Source organism: Tribolium castaneum, chromosome 5 (assembly GCF_031307605.1).
Source record: "Tribolium castaneum strain GA2 chromosome 5, icTriCast1.1, whole genome shotgun sequence".
In the NCBI taxonomy this organism is placed as follows: Eukaryota; Metazoa; Arthropoda; class Insecta; order Coleoptera; family Tenebrionidae; genus Tribolium; species Tribolium castaneum.
The window spans coordinates 510,041-532,598 of record NC_087398.1 but is presented as its reverse complement, the minus strand read 5'-3'; the positions used below and the strand labels follow the sequence as shown (position 1 = coordinate 532,598).

At 38.7% G+C, this 22,558-nt stretch overlaps 1 protein-coding gene and 1 non-coding gene across 2 annotated transcripts; both read left to right on the top strand.

Moving 5' to 3' along the window:
* Nucleotides 1-391: 391 nt before the first annotated feature.
* Nucleotides 392-464, top strand: TRNAV-CAC (transfer RNA valine (anticodon CAC)). Its single transcript has one exon. It is a non-coding gene; the product is annotated as a tRNA-Val (tRNA).
* A 5,088-nt stretch (nt 465-5,552) lies between these two features.
* zld (zelda) lies at nt 5,553-9,529 on the top strand. Its single transcript, XM_001812216.3, has one exon. The coding sequence runs from the start codon at nt 5,989-5,991 to the stop codon at nt 8,362-8,364; it is 2,376 nt and encodes a 791-aa protein (XP_001812268.1). The 5' UTR covers nt 5,553-5,988; the 3' UTR covers nt 8,365-9,529.
* The last annotated feature ends 13,029 nt before the right edge of the window (nt 9,530-22,558 follow it).

Here is a 22,558-nt window from a genome sequence, read left to right as displayed (position 1 = left end):
GGTATTTAATTTTGAGGGTTTCAAATTAAAAAAAAAATCATAATTCAAAACTGAACAAAAAAATTGTTTTAAAACGCTCATCTTATAATACTTTATAATCCATCAATAATTAATTTTTTCAAAATAGTTTAAGGCCAAAAACGCTTGGATGTCATGTTACAACTTAATTTCAAAATCAGAGTCTCCCTTGGCTTTTTGTTTAATTAATGGCAGAATGTAGGTAATAATTTAATTTAAAGTTTGATTTTTGGTATAATTCAGTGAGATAATATTTTTATGTAACAGATGTAAGAATATCTCGTGACTAAAACACAAATAATTGTCTTAAAAAAATTAGAACATAATGAGATAAGAGTCCGTTAAGTGTCGAGTACGCCGTACTTTGTAGCAAGTTTCCGTAGTGTAGTGGTTATCACGTGTGCTTCACACGCACAAGGTCCCCGGTTCGATCCCGGGCGGAAACACATCCTTTTTTTTATTTTTCTAACAACAACTTTTTATTTAATTAGTGTTTATCAGTAATAATAAACAATGCCAATAACAACAGTTCACATAAGCTAGACGTTTTCCATTTTTTTTCAAAGTGAGTCGATCGAATTCTCGCATTTTCGGAGACAGCTATCATTTATTACTTTCCATCAGCATCTGCCTCTGGAGAATGTCCCACTGGGTGTAAATTCTTGTTTCGGTTTTGGGCGAATCATTCGCCAAGGTCACAACTTTATCTTGTCTTTTGAATGGATAACAGCGTCAAAAAATGACGATTCTTGGTGTTAGTGCTTTCTGCTGTGGCTTTTTTTTAATTAAAATCTTGTTAATCACTAATCATGTGTACCAACACTTGATCCAATTAAAAAAAATTGTTCGTGAATGAAATGAGCTTATCTAAGTTAAATAAATATTATTGCAACATAACAGCTGGTTCCGTCAAAGAACCTCTCTCGCTTGGTGGTTTTTATGAGAGAGAGACGCCTAATATAAATAATTTGACGTGTCTTGAATTAAATCTAACTGTTAATGGCCGGGAAGAATAGCACAGATTCTTATCCCTGACCTACGCATGAAGTTTTTCGTTGTGCGCTGCGTGAAAAGAGACGGAATTAACGCGACAAAAAGAGATAAAAGAATCCCTTGATGATGGCTAAGTGTTGGATGCTGCCATCGGGGACGCGATTTCGAGAAAGCGGCACATTTTTAATATCACGCTAATATTTACCTGTTGAACGAATCCAATGATATTTCTTTATTAACTCTCACACCGGGCACGAAAACGAGCCCGAAGAGAGATTAGCACTTTGCCACTCCCGATAAGCTTTGACTATCTTTCCCCGAAAGCTTGTCAATGTTTGCAGTTTATACCGAAAAGTGAGCAATTACCCAAATGACAAAGATCAACGAAAAACCTATTCTGTTATTCTAAGTTCTGTTTCTTAGTTAAAGTGTACCATTGAAAATTTACTGGATTTTCTAGGAATTTCGATTTTGAATTGTGTTTTGTTTTCGCCCGAAATAGTCCAGAAAGTGTATAACTTTTAACAACATTGTTTCGTTGATAAAAAGCAAAAAAATTGCCGAAATTAGACTGAGATTAACAAAAAAGAAAAATCATTTTTCATTGTAAAATAAACTTTTTAATTTTATGTTTGTACAATAACTAACAAATTTAATGTTGGATGCTGTTGAAATGTAATTAGAAGACTGCGAGATTCTTCCTATGATTCTAGTTCGAAGAAATCTTGCACGAATGAATTTTTTAGTCAAATATTTTATCACGTAATATAGCTTAGCATATAACCTCTGCTTGTACCAATTTGGCCCTGGATGTTTAGAAGGAAAACTTTGCTTCATAATAACTTACCATAACTTGCATGCTATTAACTTATGTAGTCAATTTGTATTTATAGAATTTTATAACACAATTTCTTAAAATTTTTGTTGAGCAAGCATTTGTATTGAAACAAAACTGTATCAAACTAAGCAAATTAGAGAAATGCTATACTGATAAAAAAAACACAAATAAACAAGAGAAAATTAAAACTTGGCGTTCAGTTGGATTGTTGATCACTGTAGCCTTTTACTCCCAAAAAAATCCCTGCTGTTTCGGCTTTATATAACCATTATCAGATCTGCAGAAAATTTACTTTAACAATAGTTAATAACAATCTCATTCAATAATTTAATTTAATTTAGTAATAATTTAATAACTAATGCTAATGTGAATTTTCCCTCCATCTGATGATGGCTATATAAAGCCGAAACAACTATAATCAGTTTTTAATAAAATTTTATGGGCTAATGTCAAGTTAATCTCGAATTGCAATTAAAATGTTCTGTAAAGCGGCTCTAAGAGTTTAAAGAACCTAAATTATCTAATTTGTCGGTCATTTCCAAACTCTTACAACGGAGTTATTGATTCAGTCTCCTTTTGTTTTCGCAAAACCAACAACTAGTCGTTATTTTTTTGAAAAATGCTGAAAAACGTTGCTACTTTTAATTGAAGTAAATCTCAAAAGTTTTGTCAAGAGTTTTGTTGAATAAAATCTTGGCCTATCTTGTCTCCGGTCTTAAATTTTTAAGATACCATCAAGAGAAAACTAAGACTTTTCTTATCTTGTTGCCAGACCTACTTCTCTTTATAACTTGTAATTCTAACAACCAATCAATTTGAACTGAACTGGTAGAGACAGAACAAAAAAGAAAATAAATAGTGTAGACTTCGTCACATTTTTTTTAATATGTAATTGATTGCCTTAAAATTAATTGGTATATGAATGTTCATTTTATACATACCTACTATTAACCAATATCCATTAAAGCACAGTTCAAAACTTCAATCTGGATTATATTAACACTTAACTTGTTAAGGGTGATAGTTCCGTATATGTTTTGATTTTGATAACGACTTTCCACTGAACACACAAGAACCTTAATTTGTTGTTTAGTTTGTAGAAGAAGTGCCTTGGAAGTGTGCCTATAAGGAAGTGCACATTGTTGCTCCTATGACTGGCATCTTTGGTTTAAGTTCAAAATGACCATAAATGAATTTTTTAGTCAAATACAATTTATATCACGTAATATGGCTTAGCATATAACCTCTGGTTGTACTACTTTGGCCCTGGACGTCTAAGGAAAACTTCTCTTCATAACTTACCATAACTTGCATGCATTAACTTATGCAGTCAATTTGTATTTATAGAATTTTATTACGCAATTTCACAAAAGTTTTGAATATGTAAATTTCGAAATTTATTGAAAAGTGTGTGATCTACGCCACAATCGCTAAATTAGTCCAAACAATAACCTTGCACGACCTCCGACACTCGGAAACAACAATTTTTAAAAGCATTTCCTTGAACCCAAATGAAGCAATATATTTATTTCCACTCTTGTAAGCTATATAGAAAAAATGAGATCGATAATTTGGGCTTGATTTCGTTTAATTAAATTCTTGAATCGTCGCGATAAAAACGTGAAACACAGTTCGAAGAGTAAAATAAGAATAATGTGCCGCTTTATTGGGGTGAGTACCTGTAAAACGGACTATTGCCAAATAGCCGAAGGGCCATTAGGACGGGGTGCGGGGGCTAAAATAACGGCCCTCAACAAAAGAAATCCATGGATGCGCCAGCCCGTGAAGATAGATGTTATCTTGCTCAGAAGGCCATTTAGATTCAGCTGTGATTTTTTCGTAAATTGCCCCGTATTTAATTACCTTTGGATGAGAATTTACGCCTTATTAACTATCCAAAAGATGCTCTAATTACCAAAAACACCTGCATTTCGAAATATTGGTGACGATTTGAATTTTTTGAGTCAGGTACTGAAAGCCTGCAGAGTGTAAATAAATTTCAAGTAATTTTTCCCAAGTTTCGTGGTTCGATTGCGTTATTAAATTAGGTGGGGGTCCCGTTTTCACACTTTTGCTAATTTTTCCTTAAATCGGATTATTATCGAGATAAAGTAAGTACAGGTTTATGAGCGTGTAGCATCTGGGGTTTTTCCGCTTTGTGTTTTTCTCTCAAGTTTTTGGCGTTTTATCTGGCGATTCGTTGTGTGTCGGGTTAGACAATGCTGTTGCCGGACCTTGAAAGATGCAGCAGCCGAATTTGAGAATGCCTCAGGATGCAATTAATGCATGCAGACTCCGTCTGGTCAAAATAATAAAAAAACCGAAAATAAGTTCATCAGAGTTTATTCAGCCGCCGAAAAGGCGAACACTCTCACCTTGACTTTGCACATAATCATTTGAATTTGTCTACCAAATCGCTTGCAATTTGTTTAGTAGTGACGAAGAAATGTTGGCGATTTTTAACTCGGCGCGCGTTTTCTGATGCTTTTCTTGTTGTTGGCAGGGCCTCTCGAGGGCCGCCCGCTTATGTAAGAAATTTGAATATCACTGACAAGGCCTCGGATTACCATCTAATGTTGTTTTCAAATCGGGACGCCACTCATGCACACTACAATTAGTCCCGATTCGGAATTTTTCAACAAACACGTTCCGCCCGATCCGGGGTTAATTACTCCAACCAACGACGTCTAAGATCGAGGTAAATGGACTTTTGTCCTTGCAAAACCGAAATTGCATGTTGCATTCAAATCGAGCTTACGTCATGGTATTTTGATTGAAAAATTGTGCGCCGCGAGGTATTTTCGTGTTTATTTGCATGCGCCCGATTAAAATATTTTTGTTATTGTAATCGCCGGCAAAGATGGACCCACACACCAAACTAACAAATATAATCAAACAACTTTTCTCTCGGGAAATAAAATTACTACCTCACATTTTTTAAATAAAATCTTGAATTATTTATATCAAACCGTCAAAACAACAATCACACAGAGACGTGACAGCAAAACCTATGAAAAAAACGTTGAGAAAATTGTGGATAATTCTATCATCAATTTGTTAACATAGCAAATTAGTCGAAAGTTTTGAGATTCTCGGATGGTAAAAAAAAATAATTAGACTTCCTTTCCTTTGTAAAAGACCAAAAGATTTATTTAAATTTAGTTTTATTCCGAATAATTCGGCGTTCCGGATAATTGGGCTATTACTTATTATTTACTGCTTACTCCGAATAAAACTCGCTCTTGTGCATTTATTAAATATTTAGTTTTCATTAACATCGACTTTAAGAGTTGCGAATTAGTGTAAAACAAGCGTCCGGTTTATTATTAAACAAGCTTAATGTTTAGCAATTGCTGATTACATTTGGCTATTAAAAAACAGTTTTCTCCGTGTTGTAGTCAAATCGATTAGTTAATTCACGGCCGGCTTTTCGGAACAAAGAAAGTTTTCCGTGCGTAAAGTTGGAAATCTATTTACCGGAGTTTTCCGGGCACGTAACTCGCCTCCCCCCTCCCCAAGCAAATATTAATAATGCGCTTCGATTAATAGTAATTGAAAAGAGTAGTTAGTTTATAGTTTGTTCAAAATCGCCGCATAGACATTAGCCGGCTCCGTTCAAAAATGCAGCATCTTACCCCCTACCACCCCAAAACGCATTAAACCGGGCGAAGCCATTGGTCGAAATCGGAGCGGTGCGGCCTGTGCGAGTTTGCGAAACACGCATAGCACGTTGGACCTCCGAATTCGAGAGGAACCGTGAAGCCTTCAGTCGGTGTTTTGTCCGGCAAGAGTCTAGTGCGGTGTGCCATCATCATCAAAGTGTTGACGACCAGTGCGCTCATAAACAACCCTCCGGCTTCAGGATGGTTCTGCAAGAGTCACATTTCGTGGTCGCTGCTCCTCCGACATAACATGGGCTAAACGTCCGCAAAGACTGTTTTTATTTTTTTGTTGCGACTTTATTTTTGTTTGCCGAAAGTGATGCAAACTGTAAACAAGCGCGGTTTATTTTCTGTTTCGAATGTGATGCCTCCGGGAATAAGAACTATTGCGATGTTATGATATTAAAAGAGTGACAGTTGTATTTTTTTATTTGGAACACTTTGTTTTGTTGTTTGAGAAACTTTAACGCGAGTGCAATGGCAAGCAGCAACAGTGGCGTGCAACAACACTACCAGCCGCAGCTCAACACGAGCCCTCATCATTGCAAGGAATGCGGCCTGTATCTCAACTCGGCCGAGTCCCTTGAAGTCCACCTCCAGTACCACAAAGAGAACCTCCTCAACAAATGGGCGACCCAAGCGGCCACTTCCCACTCGGAAGAAACCAACAATAATAATCCCAAAGCCATCAAACGTGAGTTTATACCAAATAATACTATTGCCGCGGCCGATAGTTCAGACTCCATGAACAAGAAAAGTCCCGACTACAGTCGAACAACCCCCGAGACGATTTTCGGACATCCACCGACGCCTCAAAGTTATCAAAGCGCATCTTCTCCCTATCAGAACCACGACAATTCCGCTTTTTCGCCAAACTTTCAAAACTTTCAATTGAAACAAGAACGTACTTCTTCGCCCAACTATCCCAATAATTACCCCAATTTCGCCGAATCGCAATTCTTTCCAATGGACAACCAGAACCAACAATACTCGCAAGAATTCATACATAAAGCCCCTTCGTACAGATACCACCCCTATCAACAGTACGACCGGTCTCAATCTAACGCACAGGTGTCTTCCTCGAGTCCGGCATACCCGCCCCAGCCGACACCTTCCCCTAGCCCCAAACAATGCGACAAGTGCGGCTACGTCTGCGATTCAGCCGCCCAACTCATCGAACACCAAAACTTGGCCCATCCACCGACTCCTGCCTATCACCCCAATCACTTTCTTTTCAATAACGACCACCAGCCCCAAATCAAGAGCGAAGAGGATGCCCAAAGCGAGATTCTAGACCTGGACTCGCATAAAGTCCACCAGGTGTATCCCGAAGATGAGAAACGACAAAACGGCGATATGAACGGACCAAACCCACATTCCGTCACGGCTTTGCTCAATACTTGGTCGCCCCCTCAACAGCAACAACAACAAAAGATGTACCAGCAGCAGCAGCAATACATGAACGGGCCCCAAGTCATGCACAACCAGGAGTTCATGGGTGGGAATACCGTGACGACGACGTCGCCACAAGACCAGGGCTACCGGCCGTTTGAGCACCTTCCAGCTCAGCCCAGCGCTCCGGTTATAACAAGCACTCAAGTTCCTACGAATCCGCCCCAGACGGCGGTCTCGCCGGTCACAAAGAGCGCCAACTGGAAGTCGAACGAAGCCCGCCGCCCCAAGACTTACAATTGCACCGCTTGCAACAAGTGGTTCACTAGCTCGGGCCACCTCAAACGCCACTACAACACCACCTTGCACAAAAACGCGGTCAAGTCCAGCGGGCAGCCCGACCCCGCTTCCATGCCCATCAGCGCCCACCACCACCCAGCGCGCGACTCCGCCTCCAACAAGGAGGACGCCAACAACAGCCCCGGAGACGAGGACACCAACAGCATGCCCATGCCGGCGCCCTACGACAGGCCCCCAAACGGGGAAGCAGGCCCCTCACCCACCAGCCTCGACTCGAGGGGCCTGCTGCATGGTTTCAACATGGGGCCACCCCAACCCCATATGATGCCCCTCGACAGCCCCCAGTTCCAGATGTACCCAAACGGGTCGGCCCCCCACGTTACGCAGCCTACGGCTACCAGCAACATCAGTATTACTGGTGAATTCGACGACCTCCAGCAGGACTCGCAGCCGCTGCCCAGCTTCGCGCAGTTCCATCGCTACGGCCTGCTGACGAGCTACGGTAACGCGAACGTGGGGGGCGGGGGTCCGGCAACGGCCCCTTACTGCTACTACCCCGACCCCTTCGAGAGCGCCGAGACGCGCACCCTCATGTACAAGACCGACGACGACGAGTACCGCTTGACTGTGCTCACGGTGGCCGATCCGGCGCCCCCTGAAGACATGGCCCCGCAGCACGAGACGGATTCCTTGGCGCTGAGCGCGCCGCCGTCGCCTGAGAAAGCGCACATCAAGCGCGACTACGAGGAGAGCACCGGCAGCCCCCAGATAACCTCCACGGTACAGGTGGCCAAACCGGGCTTGTACAAGTGCATCGACTGCGACAAGACCTTCAACAAGGCGTGCTATTTGACGCAGCACAACAAGACCTTCCATTGCGGAGACAAGCCGTTCAAATGCACGCGCTGCGGAAAGCGCTTCTCCAACGAGGAGACTCACGAAGAGCACGCCTCCAAGCATGCCGGCGACAAGCCACACAAGTGTGACCGATGTCCCAAGCAATTCAACCACAAGACGGACCTAAGGCGGCACATGTGCCTGCACACGGGTCAGAAACCCTTCGTCTGCGACACCTGTGGTAAGGGGTTCATCCGGAAAGACCACATGCTGAAGCACTGCGAGACGCACTTCAGGAAAACGCAGAACAAGAACCGAGGGTGAGCGTTGCGACACTCCAAAGACCGACTGCACTAGGTGTGTACGTAGTTTTTATTTTTGTCACTTGGCACATTCCTACTTAAATGTTGTAACTATTTGAATGAATATTTTATTATCTTGTACATATATTAATTTTAATGTTTAAGTTTCGAAAGATATTTTTTAAAACTATTTGAAGACGATCAAATGATTCAAATGGACAACAGAGTAATAAACAAGAAACACAGAGTAATTGCTCAAGTATCTTTTCCGCAAGTCCGATAATAAACAATATTCAAAACAGCAATACCTCAGAATCTCAGTTAAAATAGATATAAATATTTATATCAGATTATATTGATATCTCGTGGATGTACAAACTTTAGGATCAAGTTTATTAAAGATGTATAAAATAAAAAGTACAGATCATTATAGTGCCGGCTGTCGGCGGTTCGTTCCCCGGAGTCCCGGACGCGTGATCCGGGCACCGATCCGCGCTCCGGTTCATAGTAAATTCGAAGTAATAATATGCAATAATGTTACAACGCAAGTTTTGATATTTGTTTTTTAAGATGTAATAAGAGTTGTGAGTCGTTGTGTACATACATATTTACGTTGTTAGGTAATATATTTTTTCCATGACGAATCTACCTCAGTTAAAGCTGATGAATTTGTGTGCCAATTATTCTTTAGTTTTCCAGCCCTTGCAAGGGTCATGTGTTAATGAACGATTTTATCTCGTGCCAAATTTTATACAGACAGCAGCAAAATCTTGCTATATTTTTAATATATGACAACATTTTGCTACCGGTGGCATGCGTATGTTACTACTATTAGTGCAATTTGTTTTTTTAATTAGTTTTTTTGACATGAAGCGCCACTTTCAGTTAGGGACAGTTACCAAATAATGTTCGTAGGTCGATTGATTGTTTCTGTTACGGGGAGTTATGTGGATGTGATTTGCTGTTATGTTTACGACTACTGGCGATACTTACTGGCGCAATTTTACGCATATAGTCGGGTATGCAGTTATTGTGTATTATTTGTTAAGACTGATTGTATGTAGTAATTATGTTCCATAGGTTGCTATTGTATATTTTTCCTGATATGTTACAGCTGTTAGTCTTAAGTTTTTAAATAAATGTTATTATGTTACTTTACCAATGACACAAATAAATATAAATCATTATTTATGGCTCTTTCTCTCCTTTATTCGCACACATAAAAATAAATTACCTACGAATAAAACAAAAATAAATCGACGAAATCCGATCGCCCCGCCGTCATAAAGGTAAGTGAAAAAATTGCTTTATAGCACATTTTTTAAAAACAATATTATTAATCCCTCTCTTACGATAAAAGGTCTATATAAACATTAAATTTGCGAAAATTCAAACAAATTTCTATTCAGCTCGCTAATTACAAATAAAAAAATCCACTCTTAAAACCATACTTCAAAATTTACTAAAACAATAATTAAAAACAAAGATTTGTTTGTTGATTTTTACTTTAGATACTAATAAAGTAAATTCTAAAATTCATGGAAGATATTAATTATGCACCACTTGTCTAGTAAAATAAAAGACATTTTCATAGCTAATAATGTAGAGTACAAAAAGTGCAGCGTATTTTACTTGTTAAGCTATATTTTTTGCAATCTTCTTACAAAGGAGCAACTTGATCAGAATCATGAAGTGATTCTGTTAACTGTGTAAAGATTAATTAAAAAAATTAGGAAGACTGAAATGATTAGTTCGTAAAAATGTTGCTCAAATTCTGCACTGTGGGCTGGATCGAACTGAACATTTCGAGAGAATATTTGTCCACTATTTTCCTCAATTCATAAACCCTATACTGTATACTTTATAAGCCAATAAAACACCTGTGTTTTCTACCAAAATTATTTCCTGTGTGAATTTTGGACAGCTTTTCTGCCTTCATATTTATTTTAGAGACCAAATCTCGTTATTTTCTACAAATGCATACCTTTCCAGGCTTGTTATTAGAAAAGAATAGAAATTATTACATCTCTAAGAAAGAAAACACTTTTGCTATTATTAATCTATTGTTACACAGTTCAAGGGTGAATTTTAGCCCTCCCACCTTGTTAAAAAAATTGCTACCTTTCACAAGAAGGGGTTAAAAATGTCAAATCAAATAACCGAATCTGCGTCAAAAGACGGAAGAAGTTTCAATTCAAAAAGTATTCATAAGAATTATCGTAACCGTTGGGGAAAAATAACGTGTGTTCAGGTGGTGTCGGCTATCAAAAAATATTTAATTTTTCAGCATACAAACGTGAATTTTGGTCGTTCATTACAAATTTATTATAAATATGAATAATAAGGGAAGTATAAATTAATTATTTTATTATTTTTACAATATTATTTAAATAATTTCTCTTTGATCACCTTATAATGGTGGGAGTTTTACGGTTATTGAAAAAATTGTTCCTGCTTATAAAAAAGCGTAAAATGTCGAAGGCAGATCCAAAACTATAAAATGTTCACAAAGACGTTGGCAATAGCTCGCTAATTGTTGTGCAAAAAGTGGTCTTGGTGGCCCGTCCCTGTGTATCCATTAAGGGCGCCACACGCTATCCATTTTTCCGCCGGTTGGCGAATTACCGATTTCGGCGTCGGGTTTCGTATGTTTGATGTTGATTATGAATGAAATGAGCGCCATATAATTAGATTTTGCGGCAATTCTGCGAACTTTGTATCACTGACCGCTTAACCTTCCACCGCCCGCTATGTCCGGTCTCGGGATCCAACTTTTGACCATGTTTTATATTATTTTTATCGCGATTTAAAACGTATTAAGCAGCATCACGCCTCGTTATCTCGATTTTTATGTTCGCCAAAACGCCACCACTCTAATATAAAAATGATTATCGTGGGACAGACGGTGGATTTGATTCTCTAATGCCCTTATAATACACCAACAAGACCAGAGCTGAATTCCATTGATCAGGTTTGGATCGGGTGAATCACTAGTCTACGACTGACTACCACCTGAGGCTGTGGGCCAAATGTGACCTTCAAAAACACATTACAACACAACACAAAACAAAGAACTTGGACCATCACTTTATTTTTTGAGCTTTTTCGATTGATTTCCTGCGTAAACAACCCCAAATTAATTGTGGCCATTAACCCCACACCCATATGGGTGGGCTAAGGTCACGCTTGCCCACAGCCGGATTTGCCTAAACCACCCGAAAAATGCGTGTCGATAAATAAATCGTTGCTCATTTCTGGCCGGTTGTTAATTTTTCCAATGAGAGGGCAATCATAACATTGGAGCATCAGAGCGCAAAATAAAAACAAAACAATCACGCGGTGTAAACATCCAGCAACCTGTTGCTCCGGGGGTGGGTAAAAAAAATAAGCACGATATACTTTTTGCGACCCTGCGGTCGAAATCACCACCCACTGTGTGTGTGTGTGTGGTTTCAACCCTCGAAGGTCCGACCGCAACCCTTTCGCACTCCTCTAATATGTGATTTCGGAATTATAGAGTGCACACAAAATAAAAACGAAGGGATTAACGGACTTTTCAGCGCGTAATATACGTGATAAAAATAATCGACTTGATGAATGGAGAGGAGGGTTGATCCTTCCAAGGGATGCAGTTGTTTCAACTCGACAAACAAGTGAACATCTGCCGATATCGTGACTTGCAATATTGGGATGAGTGCCACACAAGAAGGCGTGGGATCTCAAGGGGTGACAATTGCCGGAAGTGCAGGTGACACACCGGACATTTGACCTCGCAAGGTTACGTTTTGGGGACATTGCTATTCGCGGAAATTTTCAAAACGTGGTTGTAATAATAAAAATTATTACCCCCCCAAAATAAAATTCGCAAGTGGGGCTTTGAAGTCGGGGCGGCTTTTACCTTTATGGCACTTGGTGCCGATTTTGTTGGGGTAGAAAGTCTGGGACACAGTTGTTTTATGATCTACCTTTATTGCACTAGGTAAGGAATAAATGTTTTTGGATTATTTCGGAGCTTCTTATCGGCATCTGATAATGGAATGCCGCACTGGGAAAGCTTTCAGGTCGCTCACACCGACGGTTTGGGGATTATTGGAGCCGATTTGTCTCCAGTGCAAAAAATAAAACAGTACCCCAAAACTAGGAGTAGTTAAAAATAAGAAAAAAAATTGATATGATATCTATAAACTAGGTTTATAATCAAAAAATAACTACAGTAACGAAAAAAAACTTTTTTGGTAAAATTTGTCATCGCGTTAAACACTTTATTACATTTTATTTGTTTTAGCTTTAGTAGCATTAAGTTTCTTTCAAAATACCCGATTCGGTTCAGCGATGTCCCGTCCGTTATCGCAAATATAAAATGTTGTTCTTTTTTTCTTACGTTGTTAAACAAAACCAAGAATTTTTAATTTTCCCTGTCTAAATAAATTTTTTAGAGCTATTTTCACACACAAGATTTTTGTGTCCCGTCCGTCATCAGTTTGTATTTCTTGTTCCTGCTCGTATTTCAAATTTTAAAAATGTGACTCTAATTGTAGGTTGCAAACAATTTGAGTGGTATTAAGTTCCTATAAAGAAAAATTTATTTCTACTGACACTGTTTGTAGAAACTAAAAATAAAATCTAAAAATTTGTGCAGTGTCCCGTCCGTTAACATGAAATGGCTGTTTGGTAAAATTTGTCGTGGCGTCATAAGTATAGTTCTACCAAACATGCTTTTCCAAAAAATGTGTGTCAGGATGACATAAAAACAGACTGTCACAATTTTTTTTGAAAATTTTATTAAGACAGTTTTTGAATACGTCGAAGATCAAATGGGCTTTCAATGACGAAAATTTAGTCAGAGATAATAGATTTGTGCCTCATGGTTTAATCACATCTAGGCGATAAATCATTGTGAGCATTTTAATTTTTCCATGACCTCCACATATTTGTCTTTGTCTCAAGCATCAATAAAAGAAAAAGTGGTTTTAGCCAAGCATGCTAATCCTCTTTCTGCGAATCGTGTGAAAGTCGCCAGTTCTCCAAATCACCCACAAGTCGATTCCTTGCATCCTTATCGAGTCAGGGTAATCATCCCTTATTAGCCACCCGCAGCTTTCGGCGAAACTTCAAAGTGTCCCAAACCCAAACATTTCCTTATATTACTTTATGACCACAATAACCCAAAACCATGGAAATTTATTTTCGCGCAATCGAAAAATCTGTGCTTTTGATAATACACCCCTTTCGTCGAGAACAGTCTGATTTATCACCGGAAGCCAGGTAATGAGCTAAAACAGGTGGCGCACGGCCTAACCTCCTGGGAACAATGCTTTCCTCTTGAATGCACTGCCTACGCTCTCGATCGGTCCGATTTTAATTGCATCCGAGAAAAAATCCAAAATCGCTCCGATTCCAAATTAAAAACACCGAGTGTTTGTACTTTTCGGAGGCTGCAGCTGCTGGTGTTTACCCTTGCAGTTCCCACGTTCAACCCTAGTGCAGTGTCTTCCCTTCTTTACCGGAATCGTTCCGCAACTATCTGCACTTCCGCGAGGAGGGTGATTTGAATCGAAAATATGATCTCTCCCGATGGAAAAAAAGCAATTAAGAAGAAGAAAAAGCCCACGACGGAACAAAGAATGACATAAACAAATATACACAATAGCGTCATCGGAGGACACAAATCAAAACGCATTATCCCAGTTCTAAAGGAAACGAGATGAAGAGATGCGAGACGGAGATGATGAGAATAAGAAGTATTGTCAACACGTAGAGACTTCCAGGTGCGTACACACAGTCGGCCACGCATTTTCTCCTCAGAGTCACTGCGTCCTAGTGGATTTTGCGGCTTGTGGGCGAGATTTAATTATGAGACAGATCGGAAATCAAATCATTGATAAGCCAGGTGGGCATCTATGCCAGTTGCTCACTCTTCACTGACTCTCTATAAGGGCTTAATAGAAGAGAGAGTTCCCATGGAAGGAACCCAAGCTCAACAGATGAGTACAGACCCTCTATAATTGATAATAATAATGGCAGTAAAGTGTGAAAAACAATCTTTTTTTTCTTCAATTTAAAATGTTTGTTACAAATGCACGGCTAGCTCTTGATCCGGTGAAAAAACGCATTGACACGTCGCCTCCAACGGCTGCAACCCTTCAGTGTGCGTCAATCGGAAGAAACGAATTCGAAAATACCCAGATGTGGGGCGTACGAATATAAAAATTAAATAGAAAGTGTCGGCTTAGGGTCGCGGAAATCGCACACCTCTTCCAATTTTCTAACGGTTTGGGGTTGCAACAGTAATTGAAATCCGAGCCGAATTCAGGGAAAAATTGTCAGGTTGCTAAGTCCATCTGATTAGGCAGTACAAGTCGTTATGCGACAGCGGGGGGTGGTAACACCGTTCGAACGTCACATGAGATGCTTCAACTCACCCTGGACATTCCAGTCGGCCGCCGAAACCGTCGATTAGATGCTTTTGTAAGAGGGTGGAAGTGTGGGGGTGGCTAGCTGGGATGGACACTTGGCAACGCAGCGTGCCGGCTTAAAGCTGCATCTTGAGGAAACTATTGTGCTTGTCAATTCTATCTGAAATATTGCAGAATGTGCACTTTGAGCTTTGTTCTAAGAAATGAAAGAAATTTCGGATACCCGACTGAAAAATGCCACAAAAAACTGCATATTAGCAAAAATTACTATTTCCTATCAATATAATCATTTTGCGAGATAACTAGATAATATATTCACGTTTTGTATAAAAAAAACAACTCATTTGACGTTTCTACAACAAAAATTACTTATAATTTTTTGCAATTCAAACTCAAAGCAAAAATATGCTATAGCTGCGACCACAAAAATATTGGCTAAAACTAAAAACCCCTCTGCAGTGACAAACAATTTTCTGAATCACAGCAAAACTACACAAAAAGTGAAACTATCTTTATGTAAACTTTTGTAAAATAATCCGGCCAGTCTATTGGAATCAAGAAAACCATCAAACTCCCAATAGTTTTGTGGTTATACATTTTTAAATATATAATCTAGTTTTGCTTTTATTTGCAATTTTCTCGAAAACTATAAGTCGAAAAACAATGATCTTTTTTGAAAACGATAGTTAATTTAAAGAGCTTTCCAATGATAATAACCTTCATAGAGTTATCTCTAATAGTTTCGGAGTTATTGTTCGATAAATGTTCCGGGTACCAGAAATCGACCAAAATCGCGACAAAAATTTAAAAAATTAAACCTAAAAAAATCGAACATTTAAAAATTTTTTTGGACTTTTAACAACTCTTGAGGGATGTAAAGGCATATATAAGTCCAAAAAACTATGTTAGAACGAGTTTAAAAAAAATAATTTTTCTACTTTCTTGAAGGTAAGTGTATTTTACTCAGGAAGTTTTAGCAAAAAAAATCAAAATTTTAAATCTTGTAAAAAATTGGTACAATACAGAAAATGAGCCGCTGAATTCACTGGAACAAACCGGTTTGGTCAATGATTTTTAGTTTTTGAGTTATGATTTTTTTTTAATTTAATGTAATGTAATTTACGTGTAGAAAAAGTTACTACTATTTAATTCAGTGATGAAAAAATATGGAGACATTGGGTGGGTGTATGAATGAAGAAATTAAACGAATAATTAACGGATGATTAAGATTTATTATCAATTAATTAACAAATGTGATAAGTCATAAAGGTGGTGCAAAATTTTGGTTGCGATGTTTCGTCTCAAATTTCCTTTTGGGCCGTTTCGCGATCGTTGGTTTTATTGTGTCCGGTGGTCTTCTTTTTTTACATTCCTCGCCACCTTTGTGGGTCCGATCGCCCAATGTTGGCACAAAAAACGAGTAGCTTATGCCAACAGCCCGCGACTAAAAGATTAGGTCAATAATTACCGACTTAAAAGAAAGGCAAAGTCAACTACCCGTCTTGTAATTTTTCTACATGAATAAAATCGTACGAAAGGTGGAATTCTTTGCGGTCATTTCTCTAACAAAGTACACCGTGAAAAATTCCAAAATCGGCGTTGCATCCTTGTCCCTCGTATTGTTTGCTCTCTTTCTCGCATCCTCTGGCTTGCAACCCCGAAGAGCATCTTGCTTCAAGGTCGCCGATTGAGGGTAGAATATACTATTCATCCCAAAAAAAAACAGTTTAGAAAGTGGCCGGCTGTCGCACTTTTCACCCGTTTTTCGCCGCGATCTAGTGACATGCGAGTGTGCCCGCGCTGCCCGCGACCGCGACGTGGAAATTCGCGATTGGTTGTCCTGTTTTGATGTATGCTCACAGCATGCTTGATTTCCACATGGACGTTTTCCAGTTGAATAGTACAGTTTGTAAATCTCCAATTCCAAAAGCTGGTTTTGTGCAGTTGCTAGATGCGCCTCTTCCACACCTTGCCACCCTCTCACACCCCCCGAATGACGTCACAAGCGCCACAAGAAACCTGTTGCTCTATTAAATTATACAACGGCTCGAAAAATAACATGAAGCTGGATCGTTGCGCGTTGATTAATCGCCGTGTAACGATATTTTTCGAGTTTTTGCCGGGACGAGAGCGTTTGAGACACAATTGCCTTAATGGTCCGGTGTCAATTCATATTAATGATCGGCGGGACAGAGCCGCTTGTGGGAAAATCGCCATTTTTGCCCGCAATTGTACAAGGAGCTTTTGCAGACAAACATCTTGGCTAAAAGCTGAGTGACCTGCACACAAGCATAATTTTATGTGGCAAGTTTTCCGCTTACATAAGTTTACGTCTAAGTTTCTTACGTTGCATCGTAAACTTAGCTAAAAGCCCAAGCTTGACATTTAGAACAGCATACTGCAGCTTACGATACAAATTTAGCCTTTATTTAAACAGTTTATCAAATAACTATAGCAAATTCACCTTGTATTTTTATTTATTTTTTGAAAAATGCCTTTAGTACCTACAGTTTGACGACGATAATGGAAATAATAGCTAATATAGCAGAAAAATTTCTTTTCTCTAAAGTCCTTAATAAGTTCAATAGAACTCAAAGACGTAAAAAAATGATTGTCTTTTAATTAAGTATAGATTTGGGTCGTTAGATTATGAAAATAAAAATTATTTTTTCTCACTGCAAGCACCCATTATAAAAATGGCCCCGAAATTATAGACGAAGCTTTGCAAAAATAACAGGGTGCTTGATTTTTGCAAACACGTGTCCACCCTGTATAATTGAAAATCGGCCTTGGAGTGGCAATTAGGCCACATGCCGCATGCAAAAAATCCCGTCGTACCCCAATTACGAAAAAAATCCTTTATAAAATAATAAAGAAATCGCGGGCACATGTCATTCCTGGAAGGATAGTGTTCCCGTGCTAATTTGGCACCTGCCAGATTAAAGACAATCAAATGACAGCTGTAAAATCAGGTAGAAGGCGTATCAAGTATTTCCGATTTCCGTTTGTGCAAATTCTTAAAATTTTGCTGGAGTCAAGGCTGTTCAATCCGATTATGAATCATGTGTGGTTACTCGAACGAAAGCGAAATTTCGATGTAACGTATGCGTGGTGGAAAATATTCCACGACAGGAAAGGAATTAAAATTCCTAGATAAAACCTGTAGTGCGGCACGCAATTCGCGACAGGGGCGGACTGGGGGGAGGGATGATGCACAATGCGGATTTCCGGTCGATGTTCATTCACTGCGGGTTCATGTTCCAAGGGTATTTTTGACGAGAGCAACAAGTGGGGAGGGGGTTCGTGTCGATTGTAATTATCGACGGAAATGGAACAAAAACGTGCCAAAATACACTGTGGATCTTTTTAACAGGGTTATTGGGACTCTTATTTCAAAGAGAGTATCTCAGAATTCGATCGGAAAGTTGCCGAAATGCGATACCGATGAGAATTCGGCCGAGAGGCTTTGTCATGCCCAAGAACAAAGAATCCAATCCAAGCACCTTTTCTTCTTCTCTTTGTCAAAAACATGTTCAAAATTTGGGAAAAGTGTGTAATAATTGTATAAATGTGGGGGCCACAAGGGCACGCACCAATTAAAACAATTTCATGTTTCATGTGCCGTAAATCAGGGCCGGGCTTGCTCCCCACCAATAATAATTACAGACGACGCTTCCTCGGCGATATATTTTCAAATAAAATTAGCCGCAAGGGCATAATTAGGTCGAGGTGTCTCTTAGGGCGCAACCTCATTTACACCTTACTTATAATTATCTGTAAAGCCCCACGAGGGCCCTTTTGGACCTTGGTCACTTTACACCGTTTCGCCTAAATCACCCCGATTCGAACAACCCTTAATTAAAAAAATCGCCGCCACGTGTTTGCATTTCTCACGCTTTCTTTTATTCAGTTCCGGTCGACCCCATTCCCAAGATCGGGTCAATTTCACCCCAAGACACCTCAATTTCCTAATATGCGGATTTATAAGTTAAGTATGGGGCGCGCATTTTTTGGTCTTTTGGCCGATTTTTTGTGGTGCACGCTTCCATTCATCCTGCCCTACATTAATTTACATAATGGGGACGCGGCTTCAGGCCTTGACCATATCTTCGACTGTTAGCAGCTGCAATTATTCGACGATTTATTCGCACTTGCGACAAGTATGCGGTTTTTAACGGATTTTAGGGCCACAAAGATGTGCATTTTTTTGCAAGTGATGGGGACATAACTCACCGCTCACCTTGACTCGACAAAGGAACGGTCTCTTTTTTCAAAATTTCGCGGAGATCAAAAGTCACGCCGACCGAACAAACATTTCCTGATTTAATTAATTATCGGCGGCCTTGGCGATAGCACAAAGACGTCTGCAGGCGGCTTTGTCTAGAGATCTATAGCTTTTACATAATTTTTAGCTGCTTTTACCGAGAATCGCCAATCAGCAGGAAAATTCAAGCAGACACTAAATACGCGACGTTGGCTTTGGTTTCTGTTTCTGTTTTTTGCTAAATTTCAAAGCAAATTTTAGTGGCAATAGAGGCTGATTTACATGACCAAATTTAAGTCTACTTTACAAAATTAAAATTTAATTACGATTAAATGTGTCTTTGTTTTCATAGTTTCCAAACTGTCGGCCTAATATATAAACTAGCCATTAGCCGTAACATACACAACATCAACGTTAGTCCTTTGGTTGCGTTACTGTAAGCATACTCGAGAGCATACTTTATGCAATTTGTACAAAATTACATGGAATGACAAAGTATGTGACCATACCAAGAGATTTGTGTTTATTTTTTAACGTTTTTTTTAGGAAATTATTAGTCTCCAAAATTTACCCCAAATATCCAAATTGTACAGCCTGTTAGTCTGTCTAAAATCGTTATCAACTGTCATTTTAAATAAAAAATTATATTTTTTATGCAAATTTCTTTCTTATAATTAATTGAAGATTTAAGACACATAACAGTAAATGTGCAGGCCCTTTGATGGAAGTGGTGTTGGTTTGGGCTGTGAATCCTGTAAGAAGTGTGTTTGGGTGCATGAGCTTGTCGTAAGTTGTGCCCCGGACCTAGGCCAACGTACAGTTCCTCAAGTTTACACTTTTACATATCAATAGCAGGAAGTTAGGTCGAAGCGCCCGCACCGGGACCCGACCCTGACTTAAGAAAGGGAAAGCGCCCGGATTCAAAGGATTCGAGAAAGGGTAAAGATCAGTCGGCAACCTGTTACGTAGAAGCCGCCGCCGTTGCCGCCGCCGCCGCCGCCGCCTCGACGCTCTCTTTCACTCTTGAGAAGTCCTTAAATTGCCCGAAATTAATGGACGATTAAGTCGCATTCAGCGCGCGTCAAGATTAGCCTTTGAGGCCATTTGTCTCCAGGTGGACATCGACGTGTAATTACGTCATAAATCCCTTGGAGGAGGCTCGCGACCGCTTTCGCGTTGAGAAAGGTCGGGGTTCCTTGACAACGACGAGAAATAAATACACTACAGCAGCGGCAGATAAAGTGGTGGTTTGAGGATGTTCCACTTTTGCCCCTCTTCATTTCATTCACTCGCGACGGCATTCATTGATAGCACGACGACGGCGACCCGCGAACCCGCACTAACGCTTTCACTTTTATTCTCATATAATGTCCCGACTTGTGAGATCACAACTTCACAACAAAATTATTTCGAAAATCTAATCTGTTTTATTTCGAAATCTATTTTCAAATAGTGGAAAAAATCGGTCAGGAGGGGTTAACTCAACGTGGAAATTTATAGTTAAAGTACCGGAGAGAGAAAAAAGCTTACACAGCTCTACTGATGATTAGAGAACGGATTTTTACTAAGCAAGTTAAAGATCGATTCACAATTTATCCAAGTGTAATAAATAACTTAATATTTTCCTAGAAAATAGCGAAATTCCAGGTGGTTTGGCCGACATTTATACAATAATTAGGCTACAATTTCTTGTACAATTTGAACGCCTTATGATTGGTCCGTTTCACAGTTGGGAGTGCAATCTCCCACCCGGTATCCAATGACAAACGCTTCAATCGTCTTGCAGTTTTTTGTGCACCAGATAAACAAGTATGAGGTGATTTTTATCTTTTTATTGGTCAATTGCTCATTACTGGGGCAAATCAGAGTGCAACTGGTTTTAGGGCTGGTCTTTCTCACAGAACGAGATTTCGCCTTAGATGCGAATAAAATGGTCGATTCTGCTTATTTTTTAAAATATATTTTTTTAATTTATTACACAAAACTAAGGATTCTAGAAAAGTAGGACTTTCACACAAGTAAGTAAAATCTACGATGTCGGTTTGGAATAATTCATAATTACAATATTATAATAATTATTAAAATAAATAAATTTTTAAACTCAAAATTAACAATTTCATTGGCAAATACAGCAATTTTGACACTTGTACGTGAATTATTTCTTTATTCCAAAATCAAGGCTGATACAAAAATTGTTTATAATTAAAAAATAATTTAATTTAATTTAATTTAAATTTAATTTAGAAGTTCAAACACTGGTAAGAGCTTTAAAACACAAAATAGTAAAAAATATTGAGACGGAATTTCGGAAGAACAAAGCAGCTGAAAAACTAAGAAACAGAAAAAACTATATATGATAAATAAAAAAACAATACACTGAGAGACTGAAATGCTAAATAATGTAAAAAATGGAATACAAAAAACTAAAGTACAGTAAGATCAAAATTCTGTAGATCTAGGTGACCGAAAGAGTGATAATTAGAAAACTATAAAAATGCAAAGTAAGAACATTAATAAGATAAGATAGTAAAACCACAAAAAACTGAAAAACTGAGAATATAAATAATATGGAATTCAATGAGGAAACTATGAAACTAAAAAGCTGAGAAACGAAAAATTTTTGGATCACTTTAGATGTAATATAAAATAACTATGAAATTGAATAAATACAGTTACAAAGACTTGGAAAATACATTCATAGGTGTAGAAAACGTTTGTAAATTTTTGGACACAGTGTGTCTTGCAAGTAGGCAAGTTCAAATATTTTAATTATTATCTATATCTGCTGAAATATTCGATGCTTTAGTTTCTTTTTTTATTAGAATTCTGTCAATGTTGAAACTGTTTTCATCTTTTAATTTCACACTTGATTTGCAAATATCGTTGTACATATTATTTTTGGTTTTATCCAAAAGTTGTGATATGGCTGGTAACATTTTTAGAGCGGAATATCCACTTATTATCAAGGATTTTCTAGTATTAAAGTAATGTCGTGTATTTTTAATTATTGTTTCATTTGTATTTCGTTGTAGAATATGTAATTTATTTCTTAATAAAAAAAGTCTGTTTATTTTTCCACTTGTGTGGCAAAGCGATTTTTCCTCCTTATCGCCCTAATGAATAACCGCCACACCTGCGTGCATCTTTTTCGCCTCATATTTCAGCATCGTCCGTGCATGTAGTTGTCATCAACAAAACAACAAAAACCCGAAATGACTTTGGAACATCCCAAAGCTCGATAATTAATTTCGTGTGTCGGTTTCGTTGACAGTTGAGATTACGTCTCGATATGGAGGAACACGAGACGCTCATCATATTTTATTGTTTGGAAGAGTTGGTAACAGTGCGAACTTTGTTGGGACCTAGTTTTTGCCGAGTTGTATACAAAAATGAATGGGATTCATCCTTTACCTTCATTGGGAGTTGGGAGAGGTCGGGATCGAAGTTTCAGGAGCGGGACGTCGCGTGTGGGGCGCTCTGCTCTGTCTCGCTTTTTTGTCCCACTTTCGGGGAATGACCCAATTACGGAATAAAAA